Consider the following 23,185-nt stretch of genomic DNA (forward strand, 5'->3'; position numbering starts at 1 on the left):
CGAGAGGGGTAAAGAATGTCGAGTGGGGGAGAAAGAGATAAACAGTTAAACCAAGGCATAAATGAGAAACCGTGATTGGCGCGGCATGCCAGACAAACTTCCTCGGAGAGCACAAACCATTGATACGGGGGGGGGGTGGAGGGGGGGAGAAGGGGATTGTCTTAAATGTCCGTCCTTACTAGCCAAAGAAGTTTACAGGGTCTATTGTTGGAAAAGTCTAGTAGGACCAGGAAAATGGAAACTTCCTTAAAAAATAATGCTAGCTTCCGCCTATTGTAAACCAAAATTGTGCAAGAATGAATGCTAGGCAAGGAGGGTTGCGCTTGCCCCATCTATAATCTCTAAAGCCCTGGGAGATATATATATATATTCCCATTTCTCTGACTAGGAAACGGAAGCTGTGCGGTCATCCCGGTGTTGGGCAACTGCTTTGATTCTCCTGAGATAAATGTCCTGACCTTTGAGGGGCAGTGAGGGATCCTCAGCCAACAGATACCGAGTGCCTACTAGGCTCCAGGTAGCAGCCTACTTAAGTAGTGGCGGGGGAGACCAAGATAAACAGGGCACGGTCTTGTATTCCAGGAAGGGGCTCCCCAAAGAGTGAAGTAAACAAAGATAAACAGGGCACGGTCTTGTATTCCAGGAAGGGGCTCCCCAAAGAGTGAAGTAAACAAAACGATTCCAGAACAGTCTGGTGCCGGCTGTGCGAGTCTGAACAGGGACCGCCGGAAGCCCTCGAGAGTCAGAGCGGGCGAGGGGAAAAGGCTGGGGAAGGCTAGCCGGACTCGAGCACCGGCGGTGGGCTTGCCAGCCGTGTCCTGCAAAAGCGGGGCTTGGTGGTGGGCTGCCCTCCGTGCCTGTCACCTTTCGGCGCAGGAAGAACCGAGTCTCGTTGGTGGGTTGAGGTGCACACCCGTCGTGGAAAGCAAGCAAACAAAAGTTGCATGCCCCAGTCTCCGTCCCCCCCACCTCCGGCCCCCCAGCAGGCTCGGTTCCCCGCCACGAGCCCCCTCTCCAAGCCCACGCGCACCTCCTGCACGGACGCCGAGGCCCCGGGGGCTGGGAGAGAGGGCGGACCCGACCTTCCCCCCGCCGACCCCGCGGCCTCGTGACCCCGGTGACATTCCCCCCCCCCCACTCCAGCCGAGCCGGGCCCTGGGGTCGACTGCTCCGCCCCGCGCCCCTCCTCCCGCGGGGGGCTTCGCGGTCCCGAACAGCGTCCCTCTGGGCTGCTGCCGGCCGCGCACGTCCAGGGAGGGCGGAGGGAGGGGGGAGGGGAGGGAGGGGAAGGGGAGGAGGGTGGAAGGCGAGAGAAAGAGCGCTGCGTGCGGCCCCGCTGCCCAGAGCCTGCCAGCAGCGCGCCCTCGGCGGCTCCGGTCCCAACCGCGCCCGCCGCCTCGCTTCCTCCGCCTCGGCCCGGTCCCGACTCCGGGGCTCGCCCGGCCTCTCGGAGGTCCCCACCCGCCCCGGCTCCCCACTGCGCCGCCCGGCTCCAGCCCCGCAGCTCGCTCGCTCGACCGCCCGGGGGAAGGTAGCAAGCGGGCGAGCGCGCCCTCGCCCCAGCCCCGCGCCCCAGCCCCGCGCGGCGACGAAGGACCGGGAAGATGAACGGCGGAGGCAAAGCCGAGAAGGAGAACACCCCGAGCGAGGCCAACCTTCAGGAGGAGGAGGTACGGAGGGGGGCCTGCTGGGAGTCTCGGGGCGCACGGGGTGGGGGTGCGCCAAGGGACGCGGCGTCCCGCGGGCGCGGGGCTGTGTCCACGCGCGTCTGCGTGCCTTCTATTGCATAACTTTTTGAGGACTTTCCCGAGTACTTTTGTAAGTAGAATGCTCAGCTTTGTCTACCCGGGTTGTTGAAAGCGGAATCGAGAGCTGCCTCCCGGGTGACCTCGGATGATTGGGATCGGGAAGGGTCAAGATTTGGGTTCTGCGTCTGCTGCTGGAAATCTGAGGGAGGCATGGTCGAAGGGAAAAAACTCTGGGAAAGTTCTCGTTAAAAGCTACTTCCGACCCCAACTCCCCACCCTCCCTTTCGGTGTTAAAAGTGCTGGGTGAAATATCTTCCTAGCTGAGACATTTTGGATTAATAGATAACTCATTAGCCGCATTCTTCGCCGATGAGTCGAAGACCCCCGCCGAACCTGGGCGAAGTGGATTGGGGGTGGTGTGGGGTAGAATAACAAGGGCTAAAAGCTTTGGATTCCCCAAAGCGAAGGCGCACGGAGGGTTTTCACAGGGAAATCACAACTTTATGTGGCACACTCGGAGTGATGATGAAAAACAGTTTGCGCCTGTGGTGCGTTTCTTACTGAAAACACTCGAGTAATATGTGTGGATGGGGTGTGCATGGAACTAATGAGTATGGTCGCTTTTGTGGCGTCCGTCCTGACTTCACTCCTGCAGGTGGGTTTATTTGGAGGTCCCAAGAAACTATTAATCTTTTTTAAGGTCTCCTAGAATTAAGTGAGCAGAAGCAGAAACTGCCCAACCCACTATAACGTAGAAAGTGTTCTTACAGGTAAAGCACATCCTAATAAGGAGGGTGAACGCAACTCAAACTGACTCTAAAGCGGTTAGGATGGTGAGGCTGTTGGAGACACCGGGTGCAAACTAAGATACCGAGACTGAAACCAAACATAAGGGTTCCATCCATCCGCCCATCTCTCTGACCTATGTGAACTATCCCTCTGGTAAAATGGGGAAGACAGAAGAGACCTAAGTTTATGCAAAACAATGCAGAGTTTGATTTTACCATAGTTGGAGGGTGGTGCACCTAAGGGAACTGAAGAAAGCTGACAATTGCCTCCCCACCGGAAGAAATTGCCTCTTTTATAAGCAAGTATTGCTTTTGGGAGTTCTGTTTATGCCGTTTTATGACAGCAGCGCTGGGGAGCCAGCTGCGACAAGTTAAACATAAGAAAGTGATGCCTGCTTGCCTTTTGAGAAATTGCTGGGTTTCGAGCATGCTTTAGTGGACACAACAAGGTAACTCTTCAGATCGGCCCTACCTTTATCCCTGCTAAAAAGATGAATCCTATGAAACCATCTTTCTTCCTTCATCTGGTTCAGAAAAATTGCAACTGGGAAAAAACTCATAACAACAATAAAAACACCAAAGTTTGGTCCTTTTAAAATGATTTTGGAACACAACAAAACCCCAGAGTTTTTGTTTTGTTGTTTTGTTTTTAAGGTTTTGATAGATAACAATAGGCTTGTCTCCAAATCCCATACCCACTCACCTAAAAATGATGGCAAGATTTTTCTCTTGATCCATCTTAGCTGCAAACGTTTCCAGTACTAAGGTCCCCTTTCTGGGTGATCATGTCTAGTAATGGACGATGTTGGAGCAATCAGCTGCCTTATTGACCCTGTTGCACTGAGAGTGTTCTTTGTCAGGTAGGAATGGCGTGGGATTCTGGGAGGTGTTTATCTTACTTTAGCGAAATATTTGTTATTTAGGAAACAGGTGGAGTTAGAAAGATTGCAGAGCTCAGGTTGTTCACTAGTGGGAGTGTGTAAAACACAGACACCATGAGCTTGGGAGTGTGTAAAACAACACACACCATGAGCTTGGGAGTGTGTAAAACACAGACACCATGAGCTTGGGAGTGTGTAAAACAACACACACCATGAGCTTGGGAGTGTGTAAAACACAGACACCATGAGCTCTAGTGTTTTGCTTTTTTTTTTTCTTTCAGTACTAGGAAATGAACCCAGGACCACAGAGGTGCCAGGCAGCCACTTTATACGTTTATGTTTAGAAATAGGGCTTCCCAAGTCCCACAGTCAGGCTTTGAGCTTAAATCCCTGCCTAAGAGTCCTGGGACTAAAGGCATTTGCCTTCACACCTGGCTAGCATAACAGGCATGCAGGGAAAGAAAATCGTGAGTGATCCAGGTGATTTTATCATAATTCTCTGTTCCTCGTGTATGTTTGGTTTTTAAAAAGCTCTAGGTTTTTTTTTTTTTTTTTTTTTTTTTTTTTTTAAATAACCCTGAAAGCCACAAGTAAAACAAGTACAGTATTTTGGTGAGTACTGCTAATGTGCTTGTCATTATACAAAACCACAACACTGGACCATTCCCTGCCCATCCAGGGGATCTGCACTGCTCAGATGCATTGAGGAGCCTCTAGGAAACAGAACGCACACACAAATCTTGTATACATACATGAAGACAAGAGAAGAAAAATGTGCTTGCTGTAATTTCCTGTGGCTGCTGAACCGAACTGGGCAAGTGAGTGAGTCCACCCGGCAGTGAGAGAAAACAGTTTCTCATAGCTCACCGTGAGGTGTAAACTTTCTCCTCCTACATTGGAGAGTTAATTCAAGGCTTTCTTTTTCCTTTCTACGTTTGAAAGCAGGTCCTCCTATCATCCAGTATGTTTTAACCCTGAGTCTTTATATTATTAGAGACTAATAGGCTCACATGGATACAGTTGTGTAGACTGAAAAGTTCAGGATTTGGGGAAAAAAGGTTGTACATGTTTTCTGTGGTTGAAAAGATTTTTTTTTTGAGAATCTGCAGCTTTGTATAATATAGCACATACAACTGAGAAAAGGAATTTTAAGATTTTTGCAGTCTGTATAAGAGGACAGCCGGTTGTCATTCTTCCTGGGACCTGAGAGTGGCAAGGATTTTGTGTGTCTGTGCAGAGTGTTGGGCTATTTCTTACATCACTTTTCAATTAAGGAAGTCATGCTGGCAGGAGGGTTGACCCGTTCAGAACCCAGCCTTCCTCCACAGCAAGGCTCTACTTTGAAACAAAAGTTCTTAGTTGGGTGTGGTGATGATTCCTTCGTTTTGTAAGTCTCTGAGACCAGTCTGAGGCCAAGCCTGGTCTACGTAGCAAGTTCTAGCCCAGCCAAGTGAGGCACTTTCTCTAAACAAAAGTTAAAAAAAAAGTTCTTAGAATGTGTCTCCAATTGTATGATCAGGTTTTATTAAAAGTTAATACGTATGTGAATGATAAACTCATAATTTGTCTCATAATTAACTGTCACTAGTAAGTTTGTGTTCAGACATACTGGGACCCTGTCCTACAGAACTTTTATCAGCGAGTAACTTCCTTTTTGGAAATGAGATAAATGTGTCATTTGGTTGTATTTTTAGTTTCATTCATGCCTTCGGGCACTTTTTAGGTGGATCTCCTTATGTTGAAGCAGTTTAAAATTCATCTCGGTTCTGGGAAAGCAGTAATTAAATCAGAGAGGCAAGAGTTGGCTGTGTTGCACCATTGATGAAGATGTTTGGAGAAATCCCATCAAGTCAGATCCTGAGAGGATTATGCAGAGATGTTTGGAGAAATCCCATCGAGTCAGATCCTGAGAGGATCATGCCATTTTAACTTCAGATCTAGAGCTCTTAGTATTTTGCCAAAGCATTGGGGTTGTAAGTTGTTGGGTTTTTTTTTTTAACAGTTGGCATGGAAGAAAGGGAATGCCAGTGGTGTGGGCTAACCTCTGGTTCTCATGGTATATCAAGATCTCAGGACACGGCTTCTAGAAGCTTCAGTGGGCACAGTTTTGCACGCTTCTGTGTTGCAAACCAAATCTCATACAGTGAACTTGTTTCAGTGGTGGAGCAGGCGTAAGTAGCAGTGGTTTGGATGGAGATGTGACCTCATGGTAGAGAGATGTCCGGAGAGAGCCACCAATGTGGCGTGATTTTAGGCTACTCTGCCAAAAGTGGTTTTCCAGTTTCTCTGCCTTGATGCTTTGGTTGAGGTGTCTTTTACTGTTTCTGCCAGATTTAGTGTTAGAGCTATTAACTAGGAACATGGCATCAGTAATGAAATTAAGGGCTGTGGTTCTACGGAGTTTTGGCAGGGGCCATCAAAACATGTTCTCTTCCTTTGATTTAGAGTACCTGTATTGTTAAGAGTTTACGCTAAAGAAATTGGGGGGTAATAAAGATTTCTTTCTAGGAGTTATGCTGGCGAAAATTCTCAAACTGTTCAACGATCAGGAATTTGCTAAGCAAATCATTAGAATTCCGTAGGAATTTGTTCCGTAGCCTTTAGAGGATACGTTTTTTGAAATGTATATTTTTATTGCAGATTATTTTTGTGTATGTAATATATATATAACAGTAGGTGGGTCTGGAAACTAAAAGTCTGAAGGCAGGGTCCTCGCATGCCACTGCTTCCTGGAAAATCCTAGGGAAGAGCCGGGCTCCAGACATCCTGAGGACTATGTTTTTGTTGAGCAAACAGGAGTTTTCAAGTTTTAATACTGTCTTTAAATTTTGAGATTATAATTATCTCACTTCCTTTCTCCCTTTCCTCCCTCCGAACTCTCCCGAGTAACTCTTCCACCTTGCTTCTCAAGTTCTTTGAAAACGGTGTTTGTAAAACTAAATACAACTACAATGAATGTTAATTGATGGATTTACATACAGATCATTGTGCATTGCTTTTTTTTTTTTTTTTTTTTTTTTTTTTTTTTTTTTTTTTTTTTTTTTTTTTTTTTGGCATTTCCAAAATGGTTATGTGAGCCTTCTGGCTTTGAATATTTTGTTAAAAGTCTTTTGTGATTCATGTAGGTGTAGCGAACCACCAGGTTCGAGTTTAGATTGGCTCTGGAGCCTGACTTGCTCCTCAGGGTCCTCTTCATGTCCTTCGTCTCCATTTTCGTTTCTCCTGTCTCCTGTTAGTGATCTTCAGCTGTGTCCCCCCCCCCCCACCCCATGCTCTGATACCCTCTCTCAAGCCAGCATGATGCCGTGCAGCTGGGTCTCATGACACCCCAGATCTGTCTGCCCAGCTCTGACCGCCGCAGAAAAGTCCACACTTGACACTCAGGGTTGTTCTAATATGCCTCTGAGAACCCTTCTGCCCGTTCCTTCCTCTGTTCTGGCCCAAGCTGAGCAGGATTCAGGTTGTAGCCTCTGTTTTTGTGCCTCCCGCCCCCCCATCCACAGAGGCCTTGTTTTCCCAGGAAGTTCTTTGTTATCTCCGCTTAGCTTCTGGACCACCTTGCAAAGATGTGTATGCTGTCTAATGGGATTCCCAGTGGTCCGACTTCCCCATGCCAGGCCCACGGCCACGCACACACTCTCTTATAAGTTTAGAATTTGGAATATACACAGCGGCTACCTGCTTTTAATATTGAGAGTCCTACTAGAGATTTCAAAAGGTCGTGACCCCACCTGTTGGGAAATGATCTTTCTCACCTGTAGCATCAATGGCACAGGTGAGTTCATCAGATAGATGCGCTTGCTCATCCCGTGGATCTACTGGGTTCTCACCATTAGAGCCTGGGTTCTCCTGTGGAACTCCTTTTTGACCTGGTCATGGTCTTTGCTAGGTGGCAGAGCAGGGAGCTCCCTCTGTTCCCAAACAGTCTGCTCTGTGTGACAGCCACTTTGGAATGTTTGTGTTCAGTTTCATTTGGCACCTTAGTGTCTGCCTGGGGGCGGGGGACGGGAATGCAAAGGTCCCTCTTGAACAGTACTTGCTTGGGTCAAAGAAAAAAGGAAAGAATGAGAAGAATGAACCTTAACAGCTAGAGCACAAGTGGATGGCATAGTCCAGCGGACTGGAAACTTGGTGAACCGAGTCTTCAGAGTGATGCCATGTTGGTAAGATCCTATCCTTGCTGGACCCTGATGGCGCTGGGCTTCTAGGAGGATAATGGGCATGACTTTATGAACCCACATCTCCATTTTTAATATGCACCAGGAGAATATTGTAAACATCTTTAATGTCGTGTGTGTGTGTGTGTGTGTGTGGTCGGAGGTGAGGGATGCTTGATGTGACCTGGAACTTGAAGCTGACTGAGGGAGGGGTATTTATTTCTAAGAATAAAATTGCCCAGTTTGTGGAACAGAGTGAACTACCAGAATCATTTCCCCTATGAGAATTTCAGGAATATTTTTATACACTTACTAAAGAAATAGTCGTCACTAGTATTTATGTAGAAGAACTGGGTCTCATGTGTAGATCAGGTTGGCCTTGAACTCACAGAGATCCTCCTGCCTCTGCCTCCCAAGTGCTGAGATTAAAGCATAAGCCACTCTGCCTGGCCAATCACTGACTCCTGCTTGTTTTTTCTTCTGTGCTGTGTTACAGGTTAGGCACTGGACCACCTGCAACCATTTTTATTCTTACAAACTAATGTAGGGTTTTTGTTTTTCTGTGTGTGTGTGTGTGTGTGTGAGAGAGAGAGAGAGAGAGAGAGCTGTGTAGACCAGGTGTGTGTGTGTGTGTTGTGTGTGTGAGAGAGAGAGACAGTCTTGCTGTGTAGACCAGGTGTGTGTGTGTGTGTGTGTGTGTGTGTGTGTGTGTGAGACTTTCTGTGTAGACCAGGCTGACCCAGCACACCGCATCCTCTCCTGTGTCAGCCTCTTGAGTGCTGGGATTACAGGTCCTTCCCGCTACCGACAGCTGGTGCAGGTGTTTGCGTGTCCCTTTGATGGACAGGCAACTGAGGCTGTGTGCAGTGTGGCCTGATTGGCCAGGGCCATCAGGTGTAGATTTAGAGGTGCTAGGAGCTGGGGGAGACACTTCTTCCTCTCCGGGTGTTTAATGGAGGGGTGGCCGGGCACAAATTAACAAGTCTACTAAAGCGTGACAGCAAGGTTGAGGTGGTTTGAACTGGAAATAAGCTTGCCCCTGAGAGGGTGGTGAAGAGGGCTGGTATTCAGCAGAATCCAAAGACTTTGACCTATGAGGAGGATCATGGGAGAAAAGATGACAGGCAAGGAGTCCATGCGGTGTGAACATTCAAGACTCCTTTTGGGGAGGAACGGCTGATGGGAGCCGTTGCTTTCTGACTAGGAGAGGGGCCTCTGTCCTCTACTCGAGGGCAAGGGGTGGACGTGCAGCACACAGCACCTTCTTGTTCAGTATTTCAGGACGTACAGCCAGCGTTGGAAGTATCCACGAGGCCCCTGAATCCATCTGAAGTGGGCTGGAGAGGAGATTAAGGGTTGACCTCAACACCTCTTTGGGTTCTCCATTGGATGGTTGGTTTGTGGAAGTACAAATTGGGTATAGGGCAGCTCGAAGTGATGATGCTGAGTCTGGGGTGCACAGGATAAGCCATGTGTATAAATGGGATTTTTCAGAAGAGTTCACAGATAGCTTGGTAATTGAAAATGCGCGTCATGTGTATGAGTTGTCTAGAAAATGGAATTCCAATCCCTGGGAAACCTTGTGATGAAAAGCAAGGAAAGAGAAAAGGCTTCTGGGGGAAGAGGGAGAATTGGAAGTTCTCAGGGGGAAAGAACTAATTTTAATACATGAGCATGCATTACTTAGAAACTGCCTGATTATAATAGTATTTGCTATCTCTATCAGCTGGGGGGAGGGGAAGGAGTCAGAAATATCTAGGTCTGTATGGTATTTCTCATGCTTTTTTGCTTTCATCAAAGTCCGAGGAGTTTGATTTTTTTCCCTATATTTGCCGTCAGTACCCAGACTTGCAGTTTTCTTTCCTTGAAGACCAGGCTATCATAATATCTAGAGAGGCTTGAGTCCAGCTTTGGCCGCCCAAGGTCATGTGTTCTACGGATCGTGTTTTCCTTTACTGTACTTGCCTGCAGGTGTTGTTTGGTACTCTGCTAAGTGTCCACTGGAAAGCAGTCCTGGAAAGGATCTTAAAGAAAACTATCAACAACACGTGGTTGCATTTCTAGCACGGTCTCACCCCACCGCAGCCATTATGATGCATATTAATGAATAGCAAAGAGGAGGAAGAAATGCAGCTCACACCAGGAAAGGAGGCCGGGATTTCAGTTTGTAATGCAGTATTGTTGCACCAATTTCAAAGGCAGTAGAAATGCTTAGGCAGCCTGCTTTAATCCTGTCGGCATCTGGGATTTTGCAAAGGTGTGAGAAATCTGAGCGTCTCAGGATAGAGGTCTGTCTCTTCAAGGCTGAAACTCCCACCTTCAATTCGTCCTTACTTTTCAGGAGTGAATGAATGTTACTGATGAGGGTCCTCTGATACCCCAAATTCCTTTATGTCATCTGGTAGATGATGCTGGCCGGTGGCCAGTGCGCTCCCAAGAGAAATCCTACAGACGATTTTCTCTTTGACTCCGCAGGATTTCATTTTGTGCAAACTCCTCTTTTCCACCTCAAGGCTGGCATACTTGAGGCCGCTGGGGACAAGTGCAAACTGCGATCTTATTACTGAAGTAGCAGAATTTCCTTTGTGCTGGGGAGGGGTGCTGTGGAGGTGTCATTGTCTAACCCAGATGGGAGTTACAAGACTGAAGATGTGTGAGCTTCCAGAGGCTTTTTTTTTTAAAAAAAATATTTTTATGCTTTATTTAACTTTATTTTATGTGCATTGGTGTGAAGGTGTCAGATCCCCTGCAACTGGATCTTCAAACAGTTGTGAGTTGCCATGTGGGTGCTGGGAATTGAACCTGGGTCCTCTGGAAGAGCAGTCAGTGCTCTTAACCACTGAGCCATCTCTTCAGCCCCATTCCAGAGGCTTCTGTATTGATTATAGTGTTCCTCCAGTCTGCATCATGTGATGGGGGAGGGCAAGACAAGGTCCTCCCTTCCAGGCCCTTGATGTTGGGTGATTAGGGGCTAGCCTTGGTTGTCAGGGTAACCTATGGTTCCCACTTAGCTTGCTCCTCTCTGTTCTCTTGAGTTGAATTTCTGCTTTACTCAGGATGATTGAGTACTTTTCCAGCAATGAGCAGCAGAATTGCTAGAGTGAGTCGTGCTCACAGTGGTTGGAATTTCCTTTTCAACCTTAGGTGGTCAAGTGTGGGGGCGCACACCCTTAATCCTAGAAGCTGGGGGCAGAGGGAGGTGGATCTCTGAGTTTGAAGCCAGTCTGGTCTGCAGAGTGAGTTCCAGGACAGCCAGGGTTACCCAGAGAAACCCTGTCTGGGGCGGGGGGGGGGTGGGTTATTTATGATAGTTCATGCTAAGTGATTGAGCATTCATATAGCTAGTCCAAAGTGGACACTAGTCCCCTGCACCCCACCCCCTCATTTAAGATGCTGGCGCTCCTAATAGCCTAAATTTAATAGGTAAGTCTGCCCTTACCAATGGACCCTTTCTCCACGTGCTGAGATTACAGCTTTTTTTGGGGGGAGGGGTCTGTGAAAGTGTGTGGTGCAAATGCCCTGCCTTTTAACAGAGGAAATGCTGTCATGCCATGTTCGGGGATAGGAAAACAGGCACCCTGAGACGCTAAGTTAATCTGTCTGAGGTTTTACAGCTGGTGGGTAGGAGCTTAAAAATGTTCCGTGACTGGGGTCTGGAGAGATGACTCAGCGCTTAAGAGCCCCAGCTGCTCTTCTGGAGGACCTGGGTTCAATTCCCAGCACCCCATGGTCGCTCACCACTGCCTGCAATTTAAGCCCAGGAGCTCAGATGCTTTCACACAGATACACATGCAGGCAAAACATCTGTGCACAGAAAATAAAAATAAATAATTAAAAAAAATTTCCCGTGTCACACAAGCTTCATGTGACTGGCTCTTTCTGGACCTCTGGCCCCATCTCCTGGGAATCCCAGTCTCATCTCATAAAGCTTTAGTACCTGGGATCCTCATTAGATATGCCCATTTGCCAGACTCCTTCCTGCTTGGTGCCAGCCAGTCTGCGTGCCTACAGGTTAGTCCTGACCTTTATCCTAGTCTTTATCCTAGAGACCTGTGACCGACAAGTTTAAAGTAGCCCACGTTTCTACCATTTTTCCAGATGGCATCTCTTGACATTTTCTGTGTGCTATTGGACTTGCTTACCTTGTACCTCTGATAGGCCTCTGGCAGAAGAAACTTTTCGTCTTATTTAATGTCTTCAAAACAAAAGCCAGAGCTTAGACCAATGCCTTGCGTTTGTTAGTGAAATGTTCACAAACCTGCCTTTCAGAGGCAGACATCTGTGTGACACGCCACATTGTCATAGAGCCTCTCAGCAGTTTCCAGATTGCTTTTTTACCCCCTTATTTCTTTCTTGCCTCCCCCCACCCCCCCAAGGCATGGTCTCTCTATTATGGAATCCTGGCTGTCTGGGAACTCAAGAGATCCCCTTATCTCTGTCTCCCGAGTGCCGGGAATCAAGGCCTGAGCAACCACGCCTGGCTGAGATTTAAGTTTTTTCTGTCTTCCAGGTGGATATTTCTGATTCCCAGTCCCCCACTTGATTGCATCAGAAACCAGAGTTATCATTTCACAACCTTTCGAGTCAGAGATTTTGCTCGGGTGGTATATGACTGATCCCTTGTGGGAGGTGGGGCAGACAGTCTTTTTGCACACATAAAGAAATTCTTCCCTTACGTCCAGTTAAAAACAACTGTATTTAAATAGGAATGCCGGCGTGGCTGGAATGAAAGAACTGCCATAGCTGGAGAGGGAAAGAGAGTCAGGTAAATTTTGCCAGGTGTGACTTTGGCCTTGAGAGGGTTGTAACCACCTGGAGTTGATTCTGAGCCTTTGGCTAAGTCTATCTTCAAGCTGTTTTAGCTTCCAAGATACAAGTTCAGGGTCATTCTGGCTTTGGGTGGCTGGAACAGACTTTTAGCACCTGGGTTCCAATGTGAAGGAATCCGTAGGGAGCTACCCCAGGCCGCATCCACGTGTCTTTATAAACTTGTCTATTCCTCCGTTTGATTTTTGCTTCTCATTGTAAAGCAGAACAGATAATATCTCAGGCCTAAAGAAAATGTGCCTTGTCATTGACTTATCATGAGATGGAAACCAGCTGTTAATTGAGCAGAAAACGCCGGCCTTCGGGTTGGCCTCATTTGCACAGCACACCAAGTCCCAATCTGACCTGGATCGGGGATTTGTTCTGCCCTCGTCATCTATTGTCTGATAATCCCACAACCAAAGTTATTTGTTCTTAGAAGTCAGCGCTTGGCCAGCCTGTCACTACCCTTCAGTTTTAGTATCTCATTTTTGGTGTTGCCTGGGGGGACAGAGAGGACAAGTCACTTAAGCCGTTTAGGGAAGCAGGCCTCCCTTCCCGTAACTAAAAGGGAGTGCTGGTACACACAGATGTTGCCTGCTGTGTGTCATGAGTCCCATCTTTTCACTTTCTGTTTCTCAGCGGCGACACCGGATGCAGGAAAAGGCCCTGGCGTGCTAGTTGCAGAGACTGTTACGGAGCCTTTTCAATACAAGCCCTTTAGATTTTGTTTTATATGTTAAATTATTTTAATACAGCGAGGAAAAACCAGAGCGCCCCAGACTTGGGAATTTCTTTTTTGTTTAAGGGAAGTTTCTTACACCTGGATTGCCTACCTGCAGTGGTTTCATTTTTGTTTTTTGTAAGCAAACCGGTGCTGAGATCTCCTGGGGAATTGGGCGTGACTCTGTGGGTGTGAGCCGACTGCAGGAAATGACCCTCTGTAAACAAAAGGATTATTTAAGGCCCATCCTGAGTCTTTGTGCTTTGAGAGGGTTGTGCGGAAAACCAGAACTTGGAATCCCGGCTTTAGCTCTTCTCCTGGAGAGGGCAGTGAGGGGAGTATCTGCCTGGTGAGCTGGCTCTATCTAGATCACCAGTTCTCAGCCTTCCTAATACCACCACCATTAAATACAGTTCCTCGTGTTGTGGTGCCCCCCCAACCATACAGTTATTTTCTTGGTTCTTCATATGTGTAATTTTGCAGCTGTGATGAGTTGTGATATAAATATCAACCCCCAACGATGTGCAACCCCCAAAGGTGTTGTGCCTGGGAACCACTGCTCTAGTGCCAGAACACCAGGTAGTACCTGCTGTGAGAGCCCAAGAAAGAAAAGAGTAGGGCCTAGCAGCCCTTTAGGAAGGCAGGATTTCCTACCCCAAGGAGGGAAAAAAGGCATGGGTTGCCCATTGACCAGAGGCATACATACCCAGTGTGACATGCCAGTTGTTTACTCTGGCGTCTGGCTTTTGCCTAAAAACCCATGGCCATCAGAATGCCGAGATGTAATCACAGTGGGAAAGGCAGACAAAAGGGCTCTGTCAGGTGTGTTGGTAAAGACATCCTCCCGGCAGTGAGGAGGCTGAGGCAGGAGGTTGGCCATGACTGTGCAACCCTGTCCCTGTATAAAATAAATAAAGCTGGACCCTTTTCTTAATCTGAAGAGACTGTCCCACAGTGGCATCTGTACTAAACAGTCTTTAACAACGAAACAATTTGTAATCAGTGGGTTTCAGACCCTGGACCCCCCTCTACTTGAAAGTGACTAGTCGGTCAGAGTCCATCCAGTGGGGTCCTGGATTTAGGGTACTAGCTAAGTAGTTGTGCCACGTCAGGATTTACTTATTTGTTTGTTTAGCCGTTACAAATTCTTGCTGACTTGCAGCAGTGAACTTTCCCAGAACATTTTTTTTAAAGGAGAACCCATCCCACTAGTAAGTAGAAACACACATTTTGCTGAAAGTGGGCTTGTGTTTTCCTTAGTTTTCGGCACAAGAGAACAAGCATCTTGGTAGAGGATGTTTTTAGACTTTTTTTTTTCAGTTGCTACGTACAGAAGGCCAACTGATAATGTTTAGTGTGGGCGGAGTATTTATTCCCGAGCAGCTAACAGTTAACACAGCACTTTAAGGGCAGAGATAACACTAGAAGCTGCCATTCCGATCTCAGTTCTACTGGGTTTTATTTGTGTGCTAAATGTGCTGGGAAGCTCTATAGTTTCTCTCACTGATAAAGTGTCTGAAGTATTGAAACATTTCCCAAGTTTTCTTGTTCCTTGTCCCGTCCTGTGTGCCCTGTCGTCTCCCCACCCACCCACCCCAGGGTTACTCTATGTGACTACCCCGTTGTCCTGGTCCTGGAACTTGCTTTGTAGATCACGCCGGCCTTGAACTCTGTCCTAAAGGGGGACGTGAGGGATTGAGCCCAAAGCAGAAATCACAGATGTCTCTTCCACCAACCTGTAACCCCAGGCCTTTATACATTTGAAAAACATTTAAGAAAAGTGAACTGTAAGCGAAGGCCCAGCAAAACTGCCAAACCTGACCACACCATAGGGAGACAGAAGGGTTTATTGGGGATCAAACACACCAAGCTGGGCAGGAGGAAGAGCAGAAGGGTGGAGAAAGCAGGCAGATTTTACATGAGTCTGAGCTCAGGAACAGTTGCAACTGACCCGGAACTAGATACCCTCGCCAGGGTGGTTGTCCTTCGTGGTTGGATGAAGCGGGGGAGCTTTTGGTAAACAGAAATCTACCTTTATTAGGCTTGTTTCCCTGATGACAGTCCTTCAGTTTACTGAGTCAAAGTCCCATTTATGAGAGCAAGACCAGCTCTACTTTTTGGGGTGCCCCTTTGGACCTAACAGAGGTGCATTTTGACCTGGATCTACTTGGAAGCGGCCGTACACCATGTACCTTAGGTGTATATGCTTTTTTTTTTCTTGTTGCTTTTGTTTTTTCAAGACAGGATTTCTCTGTAGCCTTGGCTGTCCTGGAACTCCCTCTCTAGAGCCATCTGGCCTCGAACTCAGAGTTCTCTGCCTCCCAAGAGCTGGGAGTAAAGGCACGTGTGACCACCGCCTGGCTGCTTGTGTTTTATTTTTAAATGCAGTATTAACATGACTTTAACTTGTAAAAAAGATGCGTCACAGTAGCAGGGGGAGGTGGGACCTGCTCTCCAAGCTCCATTGCCCTGTGCAAAATCCAGAGCAGAACAGTGAACCGACCCGCCGGTAATTCTGTGCGTTGAACATGGCTCATTGGCCTTGCAGGATGGAATAGAACAGTCACAAGCAGCATGAATCACATGGAGTCCTTTGTAGGTGTACACATCGCATGTAGCATTTGGTTCTGTCGGTGCTGCAGTGTGCAGCTCTGCACATCCGTGGCACTATTGGTAAACCCAGAGTCAAAATGAAAAGCCCTCCAGCAGGGATGATTGTCCTTTCCATGTTTTTAGCTAATCTAAGGTAAGCAAGTGTCTTGCCCACTGTGGGGCCAGTGTCCATTTGGTCATAGTGTGCTCTGCCTGCTGACTCTGGGGAAGGAGAGAGGGAGAGATGGAGACAGAGACTGCCTTAAAAGGGAAGAAGAGCCGAGCTGCCGGTGGCGCACGCCTTTAATCCCAGCACTCGGGAGGCAGAGGCAGGCGGATCTCTGTGAGTTCGAGGCCAGCCTGGTCTACAAGAGCTAGTTCCAGGACAGGCTCCAAAGCTACAGAGAAACCCTGTCTCGAAAAAAGGGAAGAAGAGTTGAAGTGCATAGGGCTTTGGGATATGCTGTGAGCCTTCAATTTTGACAAAGATTTGTTCTTGTTTGCTTGACTACTGATCTACACCTGAAGCCCCATCCAAAATGTTAAATGCCACACCTGTTTGTTCCCGAAAACCTCGTGGCGCTGTCCCTGGTTGGTTTCAGCCCACCTGTCACCAGCTAGATTATCTGGGAAGAGGAACCCGTGTTCCTCTATCAGATTGGCCTGTGCGTCATTTTCTTTAGTAATGGTTGAGGTGAGAGGGCCTGGACCACTGGGGCAGTGCCTCCCCTGATCAGGTGGTTCTGGGTGGTGTAAGGGTAAATCACAGTCAGCAGAATTCCTCCAGGATTCTACCTCAGTTGCAGCCTGGCTTCCTTTGTCTACAGCTGTGCCCTAGTCTCTTCCTCCCAGCTGCAGCAGTGGGAACCGAGGCAAGACAAAGGTTGCTCCTGACTTTTGTAATACCGTGGGTCAATGTTGGACGTGGGTGAGTCATCCTGTGGTGTGACCTTGCTAGAAATAAATGCAGGCTCTTCCCGGGTACAGGGAAAAGTAGACAGAGGTGCAGCTTGACCCAGCCTCTCCCTCTCTATTCAGTCTAGTGCTGGCTGGGAGTCTCTACAAACTTCACAAGCATTCATTGCACTTGCCAAATTGAAATTACATTCTATTCCCTGAAGAGCCTGCTGTAAATGCCCTCTGCACCTCCATACCACTGAGTCAATTTCTGCCCTACAATGTAGAGAATTTCTCTTGCACTGGGATAAAGAGAAAGCCCTGAGGTAGTAGTGTCTCTTCCTAAACCCTTAGGAAGCACTCCAAGTGCCCCCTTTTCATCTTTGTATAATAAGAATTTGTAGGAATTACTTCCACACGTGAGCCACTATGAAGCAACATTCTGTGGATATTTTTTTTTTTTTTTTTTGGGACAGGGTTTCTCTGTTTAACAGCCCCAGCTGTCCCAGAACTGGGTCTATAAACCAGGCTGGCCTTGAACTGAAAGAGATCCTCCTGCCTCTGCTTCCCAAGTTCTGGGATTAAAGGCGTGCGACGCCACTGCCCAGCTTCTGTGGTTATTTTTGCTGTATAATTTATCTGATAACTCAGAATTGACATTGTCAAGACCCAAAAGCCACTCATGTAATGGGACTTTGATTTCATTAGGAAACATTTTTCTCTTATTGACAGATACAGTCTTCTGCATTCTCCAACCCCATATGAAAACGTAGGAGGAAGGGAAAAAGAGAAGAAAATTATGAGTGGGCCTCGTGGCTTACACCTATAATCCCAGCCCTCTGGGAATTGAGACAGGCAGACTGGGAATTTGAGGCCAGCCTGGTCTATTTACTTGAGACCCTGTCTGAGGAGAAGAGGAAAGACAGAACACTGCCTTAGACAGAACACCACTTAAGGTTTGTCTACACACACATCTTTTTGTTTGTTTTTTGTTTTTTGAGACAGGGTTTCCCTGTGTAACAGCTCTGGCTAGTCTTTGTAGACCAGGATGGCCTCAAATTCACAGAGATCCTCCTGTCCTGCCTCCCCAGTGCTGGGGTTAAAGTGTGCGTCACTACTACCCAGCTCAAATGTACATTTTTAACAAATGAAATCTGAGTGTTTGGATTGCTTTTCACTTAACGTAGAGGTGGTGTGTTTATTACAGTGTCCAATAGGCTGTAATAACACTTCATTCTAGCTGTAGGGGAACAATGTCACAGCAGGGAATCTAGATATTCAGAGGAATGGAAGACAGGCTGCTGTCATCTCAGGCACAAGGAACTGGTTGCTTTTTTTCAGATCCTGCGCCCCCCCCCCCCCCCCCCCCCGATTTCTTTATTAGTCCTGGCTGTCCTGGAACTTGCTCTGGTAGACCAGGCTGGCCTCTGAATGAGAAGGAAAAGACACAAGTGCCCCTAGGTGTGGTGGAGGAGAAAATTTGTTATAGATGGGTTGGGGAGCATAGCCAGAGGCGGGGACATCTGGGAGAGTCCAGAGTGGGCATGACCAGGTTGAGCTGGGCCATGTGGGGAGAGGGGGAGGGGAAGAGAGAAAGGGAACCAGGTGCAGCAGCCAGGAGGCCAAAGGTACAAGAGGGGCAGGGTAACCGGGATGTCTGGATTATATAAGGGAAGAGCCTCTGGGGGAAGGGTAGCCCAGCCCCCTGGACTGGAGAGTTCAGGGTAGAGGGCAGGGTGTGTTGTGATCCATATCTGTAACAGGAACAGAGAGATGCCGGGAGAACCTAGCAGCCGGGTCCTCCCTCTGCCTTAGGTTACACGTACTCTAGTTGTTTGTCCCAGGTTGTTTGTCCCAGGGTTGAAACTTAGCAGCCTCAAACTCGGAGATCCATCTCCCTTGCCGTCAGATTCCTGGGATTAAAGGCATGGGCCACCACTCCCAGCTTTTGCCAAATTTCTTAATTCACCTCTGGCCAGAGGTCCTTCCCCATGTCTGGATTTTAGCTTGTCAACTTTCTTCAGCTCTTCTTTCTATGTGGAAGATCTTTCCTCATCCATCCCCTTGGCCTGCTTCTTGGGTATTCTAGAGGCTTCATAAACAACATGGCACCTGATTTCAGACCCAGCAGGGACAGCTCTGTGGCCACCTTTAAACTACCAACTCTTCCAACTGCAAAAAAAAAAAAAAAAAAAAAAAAGCCAGTTTGTGGTGGTGCATGCCTTTAATCCCATCGCTCAGGAGGCAGAGGCTGGCCGAGCTCTGTGAGTTCGAGGCCAGCCTGGTCTACAGAGCAAGTTCCAGGACAGCCAGGGCTACACAGAGAAACCCTGTCTCGAAAAACCAAAAAATCTTCAAACTATGCCATAGCCTGAATATGCCCTAGTGTGTTTAGCTCACTCCTTATTCTTGGGCATCGGCTTCTAGCCTTTTGGTATAACTAGTTCTGTGTATGCTCCTACTTAAAACTGTGCCTGTGTTCTTAAGTGATTTCCTTAGCTTGAAGTCTCAGAGATGGAATTTCTGGGTCAAAGAGCATGCATTTTTGTAAAGACATTTGATGTTTATTGCCAAGTCTTCTTTTGAAATGCGGCACCAACTACTCCCACCAAGAGCATCACAGGCCCGGTTTCCTGCATCCCCTGCCCCTGAAATTTAAAGGGCCATCCTAAACTGCCTATTTGTCACGTCGCGTGTCACATCGTGTTTGTTCTATGACTCCTGGTCCGTCTTCCCCAGCTCATGACTGGGGTGCAGCACGGTGTGTGCTTTTACCCCCACCCGCCTCTCAAACCATTGCCTGTGTGCTTCTAACACTGTATCAGGTACTGCCTCAGTTAGCACATTAGCCGATAATTTCTGGGGACACAAGAAGTGTTGGTTCTGTGATGTGTACGAGGGACTTGATGTGTTTTACTGGCTGCTCATGTATGCTGATGGGCAGGCAGTTCTGCTGTGCAATGTATGTGTGGCATTCCTTTTTAAACTTTTATATACATGTATGTATATATAAACATGGGTGTTTCGCCTGAACGTATGTTTCTTAGGGTTTTATTGCTGTGACGAGACACCATGACTGCAGGAACTCTTATAACTGAAAACATTTATTTATTATTTATTATTTTTATTTTTCCCTTATGTGTGTCGATGTTTTGCTTACATGCATGTCTGTATGAGGGTGTTAGGTCTTGGAGTTACAGGCAGTTGTGAGTTGCCATGTGGGTGCTGGGAATTGAACCCAGGTCCTCTGGAGGAGCAGTCAGTGCTCTTAATCACTGAGCTATCTCTCCAGTCCCAAATGAAAACATTTAATTGGGGGTAGCTCGCTTATAGTTTCAGTGGTTCAGTCCGTTATCATCATGGCGGGGAGCATGGCGGCATGCAGGCTGACGTGGTGCTGGAGAAGTAGGCAACAGGAAGTCAACTGAGACCCTGGGTGGTATCCTGAGCATAGGAAATTTCAAAGTTTGCTCCCACAGTGACACACTTCCTCCAACAAGGCCATGCCCACTTTAACAAAGCCACACCTCCTAATAGCGCCACTCCCTGTGAGGTTATGGGGGCCAATTACATTCAAACCACCACAGTATATCTGTGTACCGCATGTGTGCCTGGTACCCCTGGAGGTCAGAAGAAAGCATAGCATCCTCTGGACTTGGAGTTATAGGCAGGTGTCGTATGCCATGTGGGTGTTGGAAATTAAAACTGGGTCTGAGCCTTTCTTAACTTCCCCCCACCTTTTGTTTTTTGGCGGGGGCTGGGGGTCAGGTTCTCTCTACATGAGCTCTGACCATCCTGGAACTCTATGTAGACAGGTTGACCTTAATTTCACAGACATCTTCCTGCCTCTGCCTCCTTAGTGCTGGATTAAAGGTGTGTCCGCCACTGGCTGTCATGTGGCATTGCTTGAATCACCCTAGCGTTTGTCGGGTAAGCTCTTGACACCTCCACCGAGGCACACTGTAACCATACTGGCTTATATCTCAGCATGGACATGTGTCTCAGGACCTGTGGGTTTGTCCTGGATCTTTTTATTTTCCAGTCACATGGTTGGTTTGCTCTTGGGTAGAGGACGGAGAAAGTAATAGATATTTCTGGTCAGTGTGACCCACAGCTATCAGCTAGTCAGTTTGACACCTGGAAAGAGCTTTTCTTTCTTTCTTTCTTTTTTGAAACAGGGTTTCTCAGTGTAACAACCCTAGCTGTCCTAGAACTTGCTCTGTAGACTAGGCTGGCTCGAACTCACAGAGATTCACCTGCCTCTGCCTCCCAAGTGCTGGGATTAAAGGCATGCACTGTCACTGGCCAGTTTTATGTGTATTTGTGTTTTGCCTGCATGCGTGTCTGTGTGAGGGTGTCGGATCCCTTGGAACTGGAGTTAAAGACAGTTGTGAGCTGCCGTGTGGGTGCTGGGAATTAAACCTGGGTCCCAAAGAAGAACAGCCAATGCTCTTAACCATTGAGCCATCTCTTTAGCCCCAAAGGAGCTTATATTTAAAAAGCAATGCCTTGCATTGGGATTGGTCATGGCATGCGTGTGCTTAAGAAAATTCCCTTTCTGCCTCTCCATGTGAGGTGAGGGGGGCACGACATGGAGCCCTAGTGTGAAAGCAGCCATAGGGATCCCTAAGCTATTCGGGGTGCTCTTGTGCTCCCAGGAGGGGCTGTCACGCAGATGCCCGCAGCATACCAAGAGCCAAACATTGCCTGAGGAGTGTAGCTCAGGTCTCCTCATGTGGGCAGGGCAGCCGTCATTAACCCCAGCCCACAGGCCTCCTTAATTGTTCCCAGAGCCATTCTGTGGAGGAGCACACCCTCCGCAAAGCCGGCACACATGTTGTTGGAGTGTGAGTCCAGGAAATAAGCAGATGTAATGGAAACCTCTGTCTTGACTCATCCTGCCTGTTTAAGAGTGGAATTCGCCCCGCTTTTGGCATTTTCTGCTCTTAATGCGTATTTGAGTGTGAATTCCTATTGAGTTCATGAAGCAACTGGATTCTTATGCACCCTGGCACCTTCCTCAGAGTAACTAGAAGCTCTCTGGCAAATAAGTGTGTGCCTTATTGTCTTGAATTCCTTGATTCAGGTTGACAGATGGCGAAGAGAACATTGATTAGTGGGGAGGCCGAATGACTCCCCTGGGGTGCAGGAATGGTATTTTGCTGAAGACGGACGGACAGCCTAGCATTGCTATCTTGGCCCTTCTGGGGATGTAGAGGTAGTTGGTGAGTGAGAGCCTGTATTCCTGCCTAGTTGGAAGGACCCCCATGAACTCAGGAAAGGGTGGTATAATGACTTGAGATCGGATGATGTGGACGACATTGAGAAATGCACATGAAATGAACGTAGAAATAGAGGGAGAGGAGTGGGGCCAGAGTGAACCCGACTTTGTGGAAGACGTGTGGGCTTTTGGGAGATGAAGATTTAAACAGGCAGAGAGACATGAGCCCTGGAGTCGGAGACATGAGCAGGGAAAATCAGTGACTCTGCTCAGGGTCTGGTCCCACCTAGTACCCACATCCACCTCCCAATTGTCCCGACTCTAGTTCCAGGAGATGCAGAGCCCTCCTCTGGCCTCTACAGGCTCCAGGCACACATGAAAAACATACTTACATGTAGTGCAAAACACTCATGCGTAAAATAAAATTGGAAACAAGAATCGAGACTAGAAAGGGCAGGGAGGAGTTGCATCTGTCTAGTTGAACAAGGAGTGAAGGATACACATTGGGGGATATTTTAAAGAATTTTCATCATCTGTCTATGCCATTGGCAGCTCAGTTCTGTTCCATGGGTGACTGATACACAACCAGACACTTTAGCAAACATACTACTAAACCTTTTTCTTCAAGCTGTACTGGAACTTACTGTCGGTAGACCAGGCTGGTCTCGAATTTAGAGATCACGTGCCACTACCACCCGCTGACCTTTTTTATCCATGTGAGTTAGTGTGGAATATTTGAGTTGTAATTTATGTACTTAATTCACACCTGAAAGTGCTATTGGATAATCCTTACTTATTTTGTTTTCATTGTTTGAGTCAGGGTCTCACTATGTAGCTCTGGCTGTCCTGGACCTCATAGGTCCTCCTGCCTCTTCCTCTCTAGTGCTGGGACTATAAAGGTTTGGATAACCATTCTCAGAGATTGGTTGATTGATTATGAATTTAGAGACAAGATCTCAGGTAGCCCAGTCTGGGCTTAAACTTGATAAGTCACCAATGATGAACAGGAGCTGCAGGTGTGATGTGTGCTACCATATTTGTAGTGTGAAGCGGCGGGGCTGCGTTCCCGCCGCCCAGTTCCCAGCAACCGGCTAGCTTTCCGCCACCCGGCCGCCGGCTAGCTTTACACCCGAAATAATTACACGGAAACTTTATTCTTTTAAATACTGCCTGGCCCATTATCTGTAGCCTCTTATTAGTTAATTCTCACATCTTCCTTTAACCCATATTTAGTAATTTGGGTAGCACCACGAGTTGTGGCTTACCAGGAGAGATCTTAACCTGCGTCCATCTCGGAGAGGAGCAGCATGGAGACTCACACGCGACTGCCTGAAGCGTCTCTCCCTAACTCTACTTCCTTGTTCCCACAAT

At 47.7% G+C, this 23,185-nt stretch overlaps 1 protein-coding gene across 3 annotated transcripts in view; it reads left to right on the forward strand.

Moving 5' to 3' along the window:
• Positions 1-1,347: 1,347 nt before the first annotated feature.
• Rbpms (RNA binding protein, mRNA processing factor) overlaps positions 1,348-23,185 on the forward strand; it is a 149,343-nt gene continuing 127,505 nt past the window's right edge. The window contains exon 1 of one of the 3 annotated variants that reach the window (XM_038324578.1): positions 1,348-1,670. In XM_038324578.1, coding sequence (XP_038180506.1) covers positions 1,605-1,670 — 66 coding nt within the window. In that variant the 5' untranslated portion in view covers positions 1,348-1,604. The remainder of the gene's footprint in view (positions 1,671-23,185) is intronic. The other 2 variants (XM_038324579.2, XR_005284925.2) reach the window with 2 other exon arrangements.

Source organism: Arvicola amphibius, chromosome 4, assembly GCF_903992535.2.
Source record: "Arvicola amphibius chromosome 4, mArvAmp1.2, whole genome shotgun sequence".
Taxonomy (NCBI): Eukaryota; Metazoa; Chordata; class Mammalia; order Rodentia; family Cricetidae; genus Arvicola; species Arvicola amphibius.